At 44.2% G+C, this 16503-nt stretch overlaps 1 protein-coding gene across 1 annotated transcript; it reads right to left on the bottom strand.

The window, feature by feature from the left end:
• Positions 1 to 4: 4 nt before the first annotated feature.
• TIMM13 (translocase of inner mitochondrial membrane 13) lies at positions 5 to 15791 on the bottom strand. Its single transcript, XM_040417829.1, has 3 exons — positions 15613 to 15791; positions 13312 to 13380; positions 5 to 516 (listed from the first exon to the last, which is right to left on the bottom strand). The coding sequence occupies exons 1-3, from the start codon at positions 15739 to 15741 to the stop codon at positions 418 to 420; spliced, it is 297 nt and encodes a 98-aa protein (XP_040273763.1). The 5' UTR covers positions 15742 to 15791; the 3' UTR covers positions 5 to 417.
• Positions 15792 to 16503: the final 712 nt, after the last annotated feature.

Here is a 16503-nt window from a genome sequence, read left to right as displayed (position 1 = left end):
TATTAAAGTGAATGGGTCCGCGATCCGCTGCCCCACGGTTGGTGATCGTGCAAGAGGCCTATGTCATAGCACAAACAACGAGCAGCACACCGCACATTTGTATTAAAGACTAAAAGATTGGTATAGATATAGGGAGACATAACACAAAGTCAACCATGTTCTACTCCTGCTCTAGAAGGGGAAGACAAACTTAAATCTTTATTAAGGTAAAGGAAAAATGTTCAGCAGATTAATGAACCATACGGTTTATCAATGGCATAGCCATTAGGGAAGTCCATTTAACTCATTCACTGCCAGTAGCTATACAATGTAGGTTGACCATCCTGGTTATGATCAGCTTCCTAGCAGCGGAGAGGTGAACTCCCAGTCGTAGTGGGTGCAGGATTTCTGTTGGATGTTAGGTTGCTCTGGCTCTTGTCACATCTTAGCACGCTCTCTCTGTAGTCTGGTGTTGTAGGCTCTGGATACTGTATTCCAGGCGTCCATGTATCTGTCCATACACATTGCAATGCATTTCTATGGAGAAAAATAATTCTGTCATTTCTACATGGGTATTCAAAAATCTCACCGAGACCTAGAATAAGGTAACACACAAGTTTTACTCAGAAAATTATTGAAATTTAATCACAGGCATCAGCAGCAAAACAGCAATCTGAAGATTGAGTTTAGGCCTGACATTGACTAGATAAACAGCAAACGGTGCAGAAGGAAAAGAACACCTACAATACTGCTGGAAAACTAGACACACGCTTGTATTGTTCACTTGCCAGGCATATTCACGGCTTGCGTTCACACTGCATTTCTAAATAATATTTTACTAAAATAGTAATTGATAATACATTAAAGGAGTTTTCGCAGAATATTTATATCTGGATAGGTTATCAATATCATTATTGAGGTCCCACACTGCCACCAATCAGCTGTTTTAGGAAGCAGTGGAGCTCTGCTGAGCACTGTGGCCCCTCACCGCAATTGGTATTGCAGCGGAGGGCCATTCACATGAATGGGACTGAGCTGCAAATAGGCCATCTGACCGAAGCATGGACCATACTGTAAAGAGGCACTACTGTATGCTGCCAATAACTGCATTTCAGTAATACAGGTGTTTTAGAAGTAACATAACCATGCTGATGACTAAAGGGCTACAGGGTTCAGAAAAGAGTCATAGCTCCCTCGCTGTAGAACATAACTATTCTTTCCAGGCCAACCCACAGATCCCATCTTCTAACAGGTCTCCTTGTCTACTTTGACCAGTGTTCTGTGCACCATTTCACTAACCACCCTAGCTTCCCTTGACAACTGTAGCAATCCCTGAGGCCTGCAGCCGCTAGGCAGTCAACATGCCAACCCTATTAAAAGTTGTACAAAGCACTGGAATGGTTTAGGCTAGTTTCACACTAGTGGTAAACTCTTCCAGCAGAGGAACAGCCTTCTGGAAGACACCATATCTAGTATATCTGGATATCTGGGACTCGCCAGGTATCCGGCCTGTTTCTGGCATTAGTGCAGGGATTCGGCTGGACGAAAAATTGTGTGAAACTAGGGGGTATTCCGGTTAATTATCAGATCAGTGGTGGACCTCCATCGATCACGAGAACAGGGGCCCCATACCCTGTGAAGCCCCCCTGAAATGGATGGAGCAGCTGGTCGAAAAGCTAACCACCGCTCAATTCATTTCAATGGGAATGCCAGAGTTTGGCTATCTCCAGCGCTCCTACAGAAATAAATGAAGCAGTAGAACGATTTTCTGACCAGCTGCTCCATGGGGTATGGGGGCCCCTGTTCTCATGATCAGTGGGGGTCCCAGTGGTAGGACCCCCACTGATCTGATAATTATCCCCTCTGCTGTGGATAGAGGACAACTTTGTATAACTGGAATGCCCCTTTAATCACTATACGGTTTCTTGGTGTTTTTCTTCACTGTAGAGCTTATATCTGGCATCCAATGCAGAACTCCCTGCTGCTGTGTGACTGTGCATCTACTGTAGTTCTGACAGAATGGGCATCACACTGCAATACAGGTCACATAACTGCCCTGAAGTGTCCAGTGATCCTCCAGTGATGTGGGGGGACAACACTACGCTTAATGTGGATGACATTTTGCTACACTTAAATAAGATGCAGGAATTCAGTAAGGATACTTTCACAGTTGCGGCAGTGTGATCCAGCAAGCAGTTCCGTCTACAGTTGTTGCGATACCAAATTTTTGATTCGATTTCGATACCATGAAAAAGTAGTGCGATACTCGATACCACGCGAAAAAAATAAACCAAAAAAGCGAATCGCGCTGTTATTTATTTTTTCTGTTCCGGTGCTCACCGCATAATTTTTTTTTAATATTTTAATAGTTTGGACTTTTCTGACGTGGCGATATGTGATATGTTTACATATAAGATATATAAACAATAAATAAAAATTGGGAAAGGGGGTGATTTATATATATATTTTTTTTACACTTTATTTAATAACCATTTCCCCCATTAGGGGACAGAACCTGGGATGTTCTAATCCGTTGTCCTATTCACCCTAATAGAGCTCTATCAGGGTGAATAGGATCTCACACTGTCCCTGCTGCCCTGTGCATAGTACACATGGCAGCAGGGAGCCGACTATGGCAGCCAGGGCTTCAGTAGCGTCCTGGCTGCCATTGGTAACCGATCGGAGCCCCAGGCTTACACTGCTGGGACTGCGACCAGAAGCTGCCACTGCCACCAATGAAGAGGAGGGGACCCTGTGGTCACTGCCACCAATGATTTTAATACTGGGGGGTTGAGAGGGATGGGCGCACTGTGCCACCAATGATTTTAATGAGCTGGGGGGACGGCGCACCGCACCACCAATAATAATTAACCCTTAATACAGGAGGTAGGTACTGGCAGATCAGCGGCAGTTAGCCCCCTTAGGTGCCCAGAGATGTCCCAGCACTTACTATTATTTCTGGGCGCCGCTCCGTTCGCCCGCCGTGCCCCATTACTGTCTCCTGCTCAGTATGCTAATTACTATCTAAGCAATGGGGAGGAGACATCAGCTTCTCTAGTGGGCATTCCTTCTCCCTGGCTGTAGCGCTGTCCAATTGCAGCACAGGGAGAAGGAACGCCCAGGAGAGAATCTGATGTCCCCCCCCCCCCCACCCATTGCTCCGATAGTAATTAGAATACGGAGCAGGAGACAGTAATGGGGCACAGCGGGCGAATGGAGCGGAGCCCAGGAATAATAGGTGCTGGGACATCTCTGGGCGCCGCTCTGTGTAGCCTGCTACTTCACAAAGTCCAGACCCAGGAAAATTCCTATTATGGGTGGCGCAGTGCGCCCCCGCCCCTCTCTCCTCATTGGTGGCAGCGGCACAGGGGAGGGAGAGACTGCTTCCTTCTCCCCTGTGCTGCTGAGAGAACATGAGCGCGCCGACAGCAGTGTGCTCATGTTCTGTGACACTAGACTGCACAGCAGCGCAGCCCAGTATCGACAAAATGGAAATCCCGGTATCGTATCGATATCGGGACAAAAGTATTGATTGGGTATCGAAATTTCGATACCCGCAACAACCCTAGTTCCGTTGCAGATCCGGCAAAACATATGCCAACTGATGGCATTTTTAAGACTGATAAGGATCCTGATCAGTCTTACAAATGCCTGGTCAGAAAAATGCATTGAAATACCGGATCAGTCTTTCCGGTGTCATCCGTCAAAACGGATCCGGCATTTTCATTTTTTTAACCTTTTTTTCGGTCTGCGCAGACCGGAAGGACGGATCCGCCATTCTGAATGCCGGATCCGGCACTAATACATTCCTATGGAAAAAAATGTCGGATCCGGCATTCAGGCAAGTCTTCCGTTTTTGAAACCATAGCATACTGCGGTTTTATCTTTTGCCTGATCAGTCAAAATGACTGAACTTTTCACATAGAAAATGGATTCACCTTTCTATTATACAGTTAAATGGATGTTGATGGCACAACCTTAACAGGCTGATTTGTGTTCTATCAGTAAAAGGTCTATACTGACTAACTGTATCTATTTCTGACAATACTGTGTAATGTCAATTATATATATCCGAATAAAATTATTTTTAAAAAAAAGACTGAACTGAAGACATCCTTATGCATCCTGAACGGATTACTCTCCATTCAGAATGCTTGGGGATATGCCTGATCAGTTCTTTTCCGACATTGAGCCTTTTTGACGGAACAGACAGGAATGCCTCTCCCGGTGGAGATCAGGAAAAGCGTTCCACTGCAGTAAGCAGCCTGAGACTGTATTAGACTTTCAGGCTCATTACTTTTATATCACAATTCAGGCCAACAGGTGGCAGCACTGAATTATTGTATAGCCCAGGCATGGCCAACCTGTGGCTCCCCAGCTGTTGTAAAACTACAACTCCCACCATGCCCTGCTGTAGGCTGATAGCTGTAGACTGTCCGGGCATGATGGGAGTTGTAGTTTAGTAACAGCTGGAGAGCCTCAGGTTGGCCATCCCTGGTATAGCCATTTCTGCTTAGGCTAATTCAGAAAATGTCATTACCCGATACAAATTGCATCTGATGACTTCATGTTGTGGTCCACTAGGGGACCTAAGTAAATAAAAAACGTGTTAAAAAAAAGATAAAAATTCTAAATCAACTTCCTTTCTCCAAAATAAAGAAAAAAATACTTTAAAAAAAAAAAAAAAAATATATATATATATATATATATATATATATATATATATATATATATATATATATATATATAAAAAAATACATCATGGCCATCGCCGCATTCAAAAATGCCCGTACTATTAAAATATTTTTAAAAAGTATCCCATATGTTGAATGGAATAATGGAAAAAAATAAAAACCGCCAATTTGCCGTTTTTCATCACTTTACCTCCCAAAAATCATACACACCCCAGAATAGTTAGAGGAAGACGTAACAAAGCTATATCATATGATAATCAGTGGTACACAGCCCAGAATGGTATTAAAAAAAAAAGTACAGATCGTCCAACAAAAAAAGAGCCCTCATACAGCTCCCTAGACAAAACAAAAAAATTAAAAAAGTTGTGGGGGACATGGTAAAACTTTGTTGTATTCAATTCCCCCCCCCCCCCATATTAAAATGCAAGAAAAACTATACATATGTGGTATTGCCCTAATCGTACCACCTAGAGAATGAAGTGCACAAGTCAGTTTTACTGCATACTAAACTCTCTAAAAACCAAATCCATAAAACTGTGGCGAAATTGCTTTTTTTTTTTTCAAACTCCACCCCATTTTTTTATCCAGCTTCACACTACATTCTATGCAATATTAAATGATGCCATTAGAAAGTGTCCCGCAAAAAAACAAGCTCTCATAAGTCTATGCGAACGGGAAAAAAATAAATAAATAAAGTTATTGCTCTGGGGGCAGGGAGCCAAAAAAACAAAAAGGAAAAAAATGACAATTGCTGCATCAGGAAGGGGTTAACACTACTGAAATATCAAAATAACTAGCATGGAGAGGGGGGAAAAGCACCAGATTAACTATCTTTGATAAAAAAAATTCAGCAGAGCAATTTCAGTTTTTGATTAAATGGAAAAAAAAAATCATGCATATGGTTGAAACATCAAAGGGCTCTATGAAGGACTTGTTTGAGCTGCTGGAATCGGGAAAGATATATATTGAAGGATTGATAAAATGCCCAAAATATTAAGGCCATCTGCACACCCGCAGCATAGTTCAGTACCAACAAAGTGTATGAGATTACACAAATCCTAAATATACACTTTGCAAATTTCCGTGCGGAAACTGACCTTCTGTGTGGATTTTCAAAACAGCAGCATGTTGTGGTTTTAGCTGCTTCACACTTGTGAAAATGCAAAAATAAAAGTTTTTTTTTTTTTAAAGTTCCATCTCCTTTCATTTTGATTAGGGATGAGCGAATTTCATATTTAGAAGTTCGGGTTGTGGTATAATCTGAATTGCGTTATGGATTTAGTGACCACGGACCATAATGCAATTCCATGACGGAATGCCTTTAGAGGCATGCCGTTATTCATTCCGTCATAATAGAAGTCTATGGCCTGTAAAACGGTTTCCGTTATGCTGGAGTCCTCTCTGCATTCCTTCATGGAATTGTGTTATGGTCTGTGGTAACGGAATCCATAACGCAATTCAGATTATACCACAACCCGAACTTTAAAATGTTAAATGGGTTATGGTTGCTTGTGGAAGAGAAATAAGAAGGATCCTAGGAAGCATTGGTACTGTTCAGGAGTGATCTTTTCCTACAGAATAACATCCTACTGTTACCAACCATTACCTACCGGAGGGCACCTAGTATTAAAAACATGCTGGCTCCGAGCTGACTTAGGCTACATTCACACGACCGTAGTGTTTTTCAAAACACTGATACTGGCCCGTGTGCGTTCCACAATTTGCAGGGCTCCAGACAAAAAAAAAAAATATCAAGGAGCCATTGGCTCCTAACCTGAAAAATTTAGGAGCCAAATTTACATTTTTATCTGTAGTAAAGTGAGGAACCGCACTCTGTTCAAAGGATATCACCAGTGCCAATCAAGGGCTGTTAGGTCGCCATCTGGAGCCCTGATTTGCGGACTAAAAAATGCCGGTTATCATAGAAAATGCCTATTCTTGTCCGCAATTGCTCTATGGCCCCTTTCACACGGGCGTTGTGGGAAAATGTGCGGGTGCGTGCGCGATTTTTCAGCGCGAGTGCAAAACATTGTAATGCGTTTTGCACTCGCGTGAGAAAAATCGCGCATGTTTGGTACCCAAACCCGAACTTCTTCACAGAAGTTCGGGCTTGGGATCGGTGTTCTATAGATTGTATTATTTTCCCTTATAACATGGTTATAAGGGAAAATAATAGCATTCTGAATACAGAATGCATAGTAAAATAGCGCTGGAGGGGTTAAAAAAAAAAAATATAATAATTTAACTCACCTTAATCCACTTGATCGCGAAGCCTGGCTTCTCGTCTGTCTCCTTTGTTGAACAGGACCTGTGGTGAGCATTAATTACAGGAAAAAGACCTGTGATGACGTCACTCCGGTCATCACATGATCGATGGATCATGTGATGGATCATGTGATGGATCATGTGATGGATCATGTGATGGATCATGTGATGGATCATGTGATGGATCATGTGATGGATCATGTGATGGATCATGTGATGGATCATGTGATGGATCATGTGATGGATCATGTGATGGATCATGTGATGGATCATGTGATGGATCATGTGATGGATCATGTGATGGATCATGTGATGGATCATGTGATGGATCATGTGATGGATCATGTGATGGATCATGTGATGGATCATGTGATGACCGGAGTGACGTCATCACAGGTCCTGTTCCTGTAGTTAATGCTCACCACAGGTCCTGTTCAACAAAGGAGACAGACGAGAAGCCGGGCTTCAAGTGGATTAAGGTGAGTTAAATAAAAAAAATGTAACCCCTCCAGCCCTATTGTACTATGCATTCTGTATTCAGAATGCTATTATTTTCCCTTAGAACCATGTTATAAAGGGAAAATAATAATGATCGGGTCTCCATTCCGATCGTCTCCTAGCAACCGTGCGTGAAAATCGCACCGCATCCGCACTTGCTTGCGATTTTCACGCAACCCCATTCACTTATATGGGGCCTGCGTTGCGTGAAAAACGCAGAATATAGAGCATGCTGCGATTTTAACGCAACGCATAAGTGATGCGTGAAAATCACCGCTCATGTGAACAGCCCCATAGAAATGAATGGGTCGGTATTCAGTGCGGGTGCAATGCGTTCACCTCACGCATCGCATCCGCGCGGAATACTCGCGCGTGTGAAAGGGGCCTATTTCTTTTGTCAGGCAATGGAACAGAGCAAAGGATGAGGACAGCACACTGGGCTGTGCTCATCTTTTGCTGCCCCATTAAAATGAATAGGTCTGCACCCATACGGTCATGTGAATTTTGCCTAAAACAGTACGTAAGACACACTACCCAAGCCTTACACGAAAGGCATACCAACATCAGAAAGATATTTGAAGCAGGGCCTTTCGAGACATTGCATCCTTCAGCATGATGGGAAGCTTGAGGCCCTAAGGAAACAGGAAGCGCTTTGGTTGTGTAAACTACAATCCATACAACCATAACAAAATCACTTAAGTTATTTTATGACTTAATTTAGGCAACGTTAGTAAATAAATACGACCGAATTATTATTATACTCACTTATATAGCGCTGACATATTCCGCAGCCCTTTACAGACATTATCATCACACTGTCCCCAATGGGGCTCACAATCTAAGTTCCCTATCAGTATGTCTGTAGAGTGGGGGAGGAAACCGGAGTACCCTGAGGAAACCCACGTATTTGTATGTTCTCCCCGTTTTTACATGGGTTTCCTCTGGGTACTCCGGTTTCCTCCCACACTCCAAAGACATACTGATAGGGACCTTAGATTGTGAGCCCCATTGGGGACAGAGTGATGCAAATGTCTGTGAAGAGCTTCGGACTATGTCAGCGATATATAAGCTAGTATAATAAATATAATAATAATTTACGCCATGTTAGTCTGGGAGATTTTAATCTGTTCTCTTTATGTAGTTACTATTTTAATCTTTCTAATCATGTGTGGTTTAGGATACTTTCACACTTGCGGCAGAGGCGTCGCCGGAACTGCCTGCCTGCCTCCTGGCAAACTGATGGCATTTGTTAGACGGCTCCGGTGTCATCCGGAAAAACGGATCTGGTATTAATTTTTATTTTTTTTGCATTTTTAAAGGACTACGCATGCGCAGACCGAAAAGCCAGATCCGTTTTGCCGGAACACTTAATGCCGGATCCGGCACTAATGAACTTCAATGTAAATTAATGCCGATCCGGCATTCCGGCAAGTGTTCAGGATTTTTGGCCGGAGATAAAACTGCAGCATGCTGCAATATTTTCTGCGTCCAAAAAACGTAAGAGGGACTGAACTGATGCATCCTGAACGGATTGCTCTCCATTCAGAATGCTTTAGGATAAAACTGATCAGTTTTTTCCGGTATTGAGCCCCTGTGACTGACCTCATTACCGGAAAACAAAAACGCTAGTGTGAAAGTACCCTTAATTGTTTATGGTTTCAGCGGCACAGATTTGCAATGTATTTATTTCCCATAGGAAATTCACTAGAGGAACTCTGGTGCCCTCTAGTGCCCTAGTTAAAGAATTACAACCTTCTCTGTGAGTAATGCTATACATAGCACCCAGATGTATATAGTCAAGGGGTGGCTGGCAAGTGGTTAAGGTTAAAGGAGCACTGCGGTTTACATGTTTGTACAAGTGCTGAGATTATTAGGTCACTTTTCACCAAGAGGAAATGAAAGAATAACTAAACCTTTGATGAACAAAATGAAGAGGCAGCAGAGCTATTCAGTGTGTTCTCCCCCTCCAGCTTTCATCGGCTCCGCTCATATTCTGAACTGTGCAAAGTACTGATCCCACATACCTTCTATGGATCCGTACCCCGCTCACGCCAAAAGCTGAGAAGAGTCGATGAAAGCCGAAGGTGCATGGGGGGTTTGAGCAACGCTGATGGCACTTCGTATTTTCAGAAAAGGTTTAGTTACCCTTATAGGAGATTTTGAGTATGAAATATCGACTAGAGTGCATCATCAACATATCCAATTGCATCCCATGCTGAAAGCTATGGAAGATAAAGAGTTGTTTTCTGTGGATAATTCTTTAGGGATTATTGTCCATAATATATAAAAAGTTAAGAAACAGCAAATGTTATGAAGATGCACTTGAGGTCAGAGGTACCTGGGAATTAGAAGAGTGTTCTCTTCGGTCACATAGGATCAATCACTATTGTACAGTTAATTGACTATATTATGCCATGCAAATGTTTCAAATGGGACATGCAGGGATGGGCGAATTTGCCATTTTTTTTAAATTAAAGACAATTATTTTTTCTTGATTTAACGGTACTTTTTTTCAGGTGATCCATTTTTTTTTACTGTTAATGTAGCCGTATAAGAACTTTTTCAGGAGGAACTGTAGTTTTTAGTGTCACCACTTTGGAGTACATATAATTTACAGATTAACTTAATTTTTGGTGTGTGGTAACGGAAAACAATTGTTTTTGCATGAGAAAATGCAAAAAAATAAAATTATATATATATATATTTATTTTTTTGCATTTTCTCATGCAAAAATATGATTCTCTCCTCATGTTGATTGACAGGGCCAGCGAACACGCTCGTCCTCTGGCTGGCCCTGTCTGCGTCCAAAATCTCGCGCCTGCGCCGTACCGGTCTTCAGTCGGCGCAGGCGCACTGAGAGGAGGACGCTCGCTCGGCCGCTCCTTCCTCAATGCGCCTGCGCCGATGACGTCACATCTACACCCGGCGCAGGCGCACTGAGGAAGAAGTGGCCGAACGAGCGTCCTCCTATCAGTGCGCCTGCGCCGACTGAAGACCGGTACGAAGAAGGCGCGAGATTTAGAACGCAGACAGGGCCAGCCAGAGGACAAGCGCGTCCGCTGGCCCTGTCAATCAACATGAGGAGGGGGCGTCATTATGAATGGAGGATGCGGCTGCTAGCAGCAGGTAGCCGCCCTACCTGCTGCTAGAGAGGTAATTTGCATATTATAAAAGTCAGTTTTTTTTATATAACTACTGAACCAAACTGAGTAATAGCCCTATATATTGAGAAATCGCAGCATAAGGATTTTAAGGAGCCAAAAAAATAAAAATGACTTTAGGGGGGTGACAGAAGCCCTTTAAGGGAAAAATAAAAAAGATAGAAGGAATAGTAGAGTATTCCATTGGGAGATGTGGTAGCGATATGGGGTTAAGGGAATTTTTTATTTTTTATAATTCTCTTGATATAAATGTCATGACTTATTGTTAAAGGGGTTTTCCTGAGTTCAATAAAAACTCAGCAAGCCTCTGTAAAGGTCATAAAATAAGTCCATAAGGATCCATATTCACCCCGTTCCCCTCTTCCTGGCTGCGGCAGCAATTTCCTGTGCAGCTAATCACTGACCTCAGCAGTACACGGGATGTAAATCCATCAATGATTGGCTGCAGGAGGGAAGACCGGAGCGCAGTACTGGAAGCCATAGTGGAGAAAAGGGCTTCTGTTGGTTTTTTTATTACATGTGCTGCACAAGCTTTTATGCAACTTGGACTAGGGTTGGGCGATATACCGGTATCACGATATACCGCGGTATTAAAAAAACGGCGATATGGCGATATCGCCCTTTCCTAAATACAGCGGTATTTCGTGACGTCATAGAAGCGGTCATGTGCGCTGACCGCTTCTAAATCTGCGGCCGCCCGCCCCAGCATGAACCGATACGGGACATTTGCAGAGTACTTGTACTCGTGCAAATGTCCCCGATACCTGCTGACCGCTTGCGGCGGCTCTCTCAGCAGTTCGGCCGGCGTGGGGGAGGGAAGGAATTCTGTGACTCGCATTCCCGGCACCCGATCTCTGAGAGGACGCTGTGATCCGCGCAATTAACCCCTCAGGTGATCACAGCGTCCTCTCAGAGGTCGGGTGCCGGGAATGTTCTTAAGTCCCTGCATTGGTGTCAGTGGGCCCCCCTCCTCCCTCCCTCCCCAGTATTAATCATTGGAGGCCACAGGGTCCCCCTCCCCCCCATCATTGGTGGCAGTTTGCAGTTCCGATCGGAGTCCCAGCAGTGTAATGCTGGGGCTCCGATCGGTTACCATGGTAACCAGGACGCTACTGAAGCCCTGGCTGCCATGGTATGTTAGTGAGCAGCATTATACTCACGTGAGTCGTGGCCGCCGGGCGCTCCATCTTCTGTCTGTGCGGCGCATTGCTAATTCTATAAGCCTTAGCAATGCGCCGCACAGACAGAAGATGGAGCGCCCGGCGGCCACGACTCACGTGAGTATAATGCTGCTCACTAACATACCATGGCAGCCAGGGCTTCAGTAGCGTCCTGGCTACCATGGTAACCGATCGGAGCCCCAGCATTACACTGCTGGGACTCCGATCGGAACTGCAAACTGCCACCAATGATGGGGGGGGGGGGGACCCTGTGGCCTCCAATGATTAATACTGGGGAGGGAGGAGGGGGGCCCACTGCCACCAATGATGGGGGGGTCGACCCTGTGGCCTCCAATGATTAATACTGAGGAGGGAGGGAGGAGGGGGGCCCACTGCCAACAATGATGGGGGGAGGACCCTGTGGCCTCCAATGATTAATACTGGGGAGGGAGGGAGGAGGGGGGCCCACTGCCACCAATGATGGGGGGGTCGACCCTGTGGCCTCCAATGATTAATACTGGGGAGGGAGGGAGGAGGGGGACCCACTGCCAACAATGATGGGGGGAGGACCCTGTGGCCTCCAATGATTAATACTGGGGAGGCCCACTGCCACCAATGATGGGAGGGGGACCCTGTGGCCACTGCCACCAATGATTAATACTAGGGGGTGGGGGTGGAGTTACCAGAGGGGGCTGATAAGAGGGAGAGGCTGGGAGGCACATGAGGGGCTGATCAGAGGCTGGGGGCTGTTTTTTGGACTTTTGGTCAGTGGTCACAAAATGTGTTATTTATTTAATTGTTATAATTGATATCAGTGAGTACTTAAATAAGAGTATCGGTACTCGGTCTAAAAAAAAATTGTATCGGGACATCCCTACTATAAACCACTCGTTCTGGTACAGAATTAACCCTGTAATGTTTTTGTTGTTACTAGAAGTCAATTGACTAGTTACAGATACCCGAAATGGTGAAAAATGACATATAAAAGTATAACAATTAACGTCTCCTTGTGGCTGCCCCCATACAGTATACGGTAACGTCTCCTTGTGGCTGCCCGGCTGCCCCATACAGTATAACGTCTCCTTGTGGCTGCCCGACTGCCCCCATACAGTGTAACGTCTCCATGTGGCTGCCCGGCTGCCCCCATACAGTGTAACGTCTCCTTGTGGCTGCCCGGCTGCCCCCATACAGTGTAACGTCTCCTTGTGGCTGCCCCATACAGTATAACGGCTCCTTGTGGCTGCCCCATACAGTATAACGGCTCCTTGTGGCTGCCCCATACAGTATAACGGCTCCTTGTGGCTGCCCCATACAGTATAACGGCTCCTTGTGGCTGCCCCATACAGTATAACGGCTCCTTGTGGCTGCCCCATACAGTATAACGGCTCCTTGTGGCCCCAAGTGTTTTTTTCTTCTAAATGGGCATTTATCGCGATATATATCGTTATCGCGATAAATTTCTTAATATCGTTATCGTGGGAATATTTTTGATATCGTCCAACCCTAACTTGGACAACCCCTTTAAATAAAGAAAAAAAAAAAAAAGTTACACACCTGCTCTGAATTGTCCAGTGATCCTCCTGGTTTCCCAATACATTTCCGAAAACATTTATCAGTCATCCGCTGCGAAAAGGAGCAGAAAGTGGTCAGTAACACGCAACATTACAAACACAATAGGGGTCTTCATCAAAAGTAGACCTGGCTTAGTTGCCCATAGCAACCAGATTCCACCTTTCATTTTTGACAGCTCCTTTGGAATCTGATTGGTTGCTATGGACAACTAAGCCAGTTCGATAAATGACCGCCCCATGTGTGTATATATGAGCAAGAGAAGAAGAATTATCATCCAGATAGTGGGTTCCAGCAGTGTGGACAGACATAGTACCAAAATGTACAGTGAACTTTCCCAGGGTCAGAGACCACATTGACTGCAGTGATTTTTAATCCAACATGTTATGACATCTGATGCAAAGATGTTGATTTTTTTTTGAAGATTTCTGTGCGGATTACCTTCCACATAGAAATGAATGGAGACATTCTGTTTCAGAAAAGCCGTACCAACATTATTTACTCAGCAAAACACAGGACAGGAATCGACATTCTTCAACCCTACAGAAGAACATGGGGGAAGTCTTCATGCTGCATACTTTTTGATAGCTATAGATATATATCAAAAAAAGTACAAAAATCTTTATTTACCCAAGCAGGACATGCAACGTTTCGGCTCTATGCTGGAGCCTTTCTCAAGCAGTGTATACAGACAAAGCGCCAAGTATATATAGCAGTGTGCTAGTTCATAACAATTTACATAACATGTGTGGCCAATTCATAACCATTTAACAAAAATCATGTAATACAGTGCAACCACATAATGGTATAATGTGACCAAGACTATCAATATCTCATGATCATATTGTATATAACAGTAATAAAGGTGAAATCAAAAAATATAACCCATACATAAAATCATATATACACACAATTAATATTGATGTCATCATCAGTGCCATGTGCAATCAATAATATAAAGTGCTATGTGCTACCCTCCAGTAAGCACATAGCACTTTATATTATTGATTGCACATGGCACTGATGATGACATCAATATTAATTGTGTGTATATATGATTTTATGTATGGGTTATATTTTTTGATTTCACCTTTATTACTGTTATATACAATATGATCATGAGATATTGATAGTCTTGGTCACATTTTACCATTATGTGGTTGCACTGTATTACATGATTTTTGTTAAATGGTTATGAATTGGCCACACATGTTATGTAAATTGTTATGAACTAGCACACTGCTATATATACTTGGCGCTTTGTCTGTATACACTGCTTGAGAAAGGCTCCAGCATAGAGCCGAAACGTTGCATGTCCTGCTTGGGTAAATAAAGATTTTTGTACTTTTTTGAGTGCTGCCCATCTTTTTGACTTCTATCTACCGGATTTGCTTAATTGCACCCTCTTGTTTGCATCAGAGACGGTGCTGCCACTTTTTTTTCCTATATATATATATATATATATATATATATATCACATGGCACACTAACCCATACAAGTCAATGCCCTATTCTGTCCCATTTCGGAATAGCCATGTCTATTGATGGGAGTGAAGTGATCATTCCTAAAATAATCAACATTCACATGGACTTCTGATATGGCTGTGTGAATGAAGGTTTGATGGGTAATCCAATCCTAGTTGCATTCTGATAGCTTTGACACACATGAGAAAATCACATGCGTTGTGAAATGGTTATAGGGGTTAGTCCAGCATGGGGGCGGTTTATAATAATAAACCCAAATACCAGTCCGGTGTCACTCCAGTCCCTGATCGTCACTATTTACTTCAGAGTGGCGTACCGCCTAAGCACATGACCACTGCAGCCAATCACTGGCCTCGGTGGTGGTACTGCTGAGATCAGAGAATGACTGTAGAGATCACATGCCGATACTGCGTTTTGGTAACCCAGAAGGAATTCGTAATCATCAGAAAGTGGCGCTGGAGATGCGACTTAAAGTAAATGGGTACTGATTTGTTCTAGCTGCAATCAGTCCAAAGGCTGGGGAAAAGGAGGAGACCTTGGTGGGGCTGCTGGGGTCAGGGAGGCTCCATTCATCACAGCTGCCTCTACTCGGAATGTCTCAACATTTGAGTCCCCCTCCATGAAGCAGTATAAGTGACCCCCACACTGGAAGCACTCCCAGTGCAGTCACCTAAGAGCCCCAAAGCCTTGCTCTCCTCTGCCGGACATCCGGGATTTGAACTCACAGCTTCTGCATCATAGCAACCACTGCACAAGGTCAGCGGTGACATGTCAGGTGAAGCTGTCCGCCTCTGTACACACCTGCAGCAGCTCCTGCGCATTGGCCACTGCGATCTGCACCTTCACTTGTTCCATGATGGCGCCGGTGTCTATCTTGCCGGAGCCCGCGGCAGAAGCCGACGGGGAGAAGTCCGAGCTGAACCCTTCCATGCCTCCACTGAGCGGCCGCAGCTGAAAGTCACACACGTGCCGACTGCTTCCTGCTGGAATGCGGAAGCGGAATCTCTAAGGGTCGCGCAAAGCATGACGGTAGTTGTAGTTCAGCCCGCCTTCAGGAGGGCTGTGCTGGAACTACTGCTTGGTTTTGCATTCACAGAGTTTCGTCCTTGAGGCGAAAGTAGAAATGTATGTGTATGCCTTCCATATTCTCCTGGCCATCTTTACAGTATAGGTTCACTTTTACTGAGATTTGCCATAAAAAGACCCCACAGAGCCATTGCATAAAATATCCATGTTGAATCACTACACTACAGCCCTCATTATTTTTCACAGAACCTACAGACATAGGCCTCTTTCACAGTAGCGTGACGGATTAGGTCCGGATGCGTTCAGGGAAACCCGAACCATTTTGCAAACAAGTTCAGTCAGTTTTGTCTGCGATTTCGTTCAGTTTTTTCCATGCGGGTGCAATACGTTTTGAGGCGTTTTTCACGTGCGTGATAAAAAACGGAAGGTTTACAAACAACATCTCTTAGCAACTATCTGTAAAAAACGCAAAAAACGTTTGCAATGCGTTTTTCACTGAGGCCCCATTCACTTCTATGGGGCCAGGGCTGCGTGAAAAACACAGAATATAAAACATGCTGCGATTTTCTCGCAATGCAGAACTGATGCGTTAAAAAAAACGGTCATGTACACAGACCCATTGAAATGAATGGGTCAGTATTCAGTGCGGGTGCTATGCGTTCACGT

Source organism: Bufo bufo, chromosome 2, assembly GCF_905171765.1.
Source record: "Bufo bufo chromosome 2, aBufBuf1.1, whole genome shotgun sequence".
Lineage (NCBI taxonomy): Eukaryota > Metazoa > Chordata > Amphibia > Anura > Bufonidae > Bufo > Bufo bufo.
Note: the sequence above shows the minus strand (reverse complement) of the source record. Positions and strands in the feature narration are given on the sequence as shown.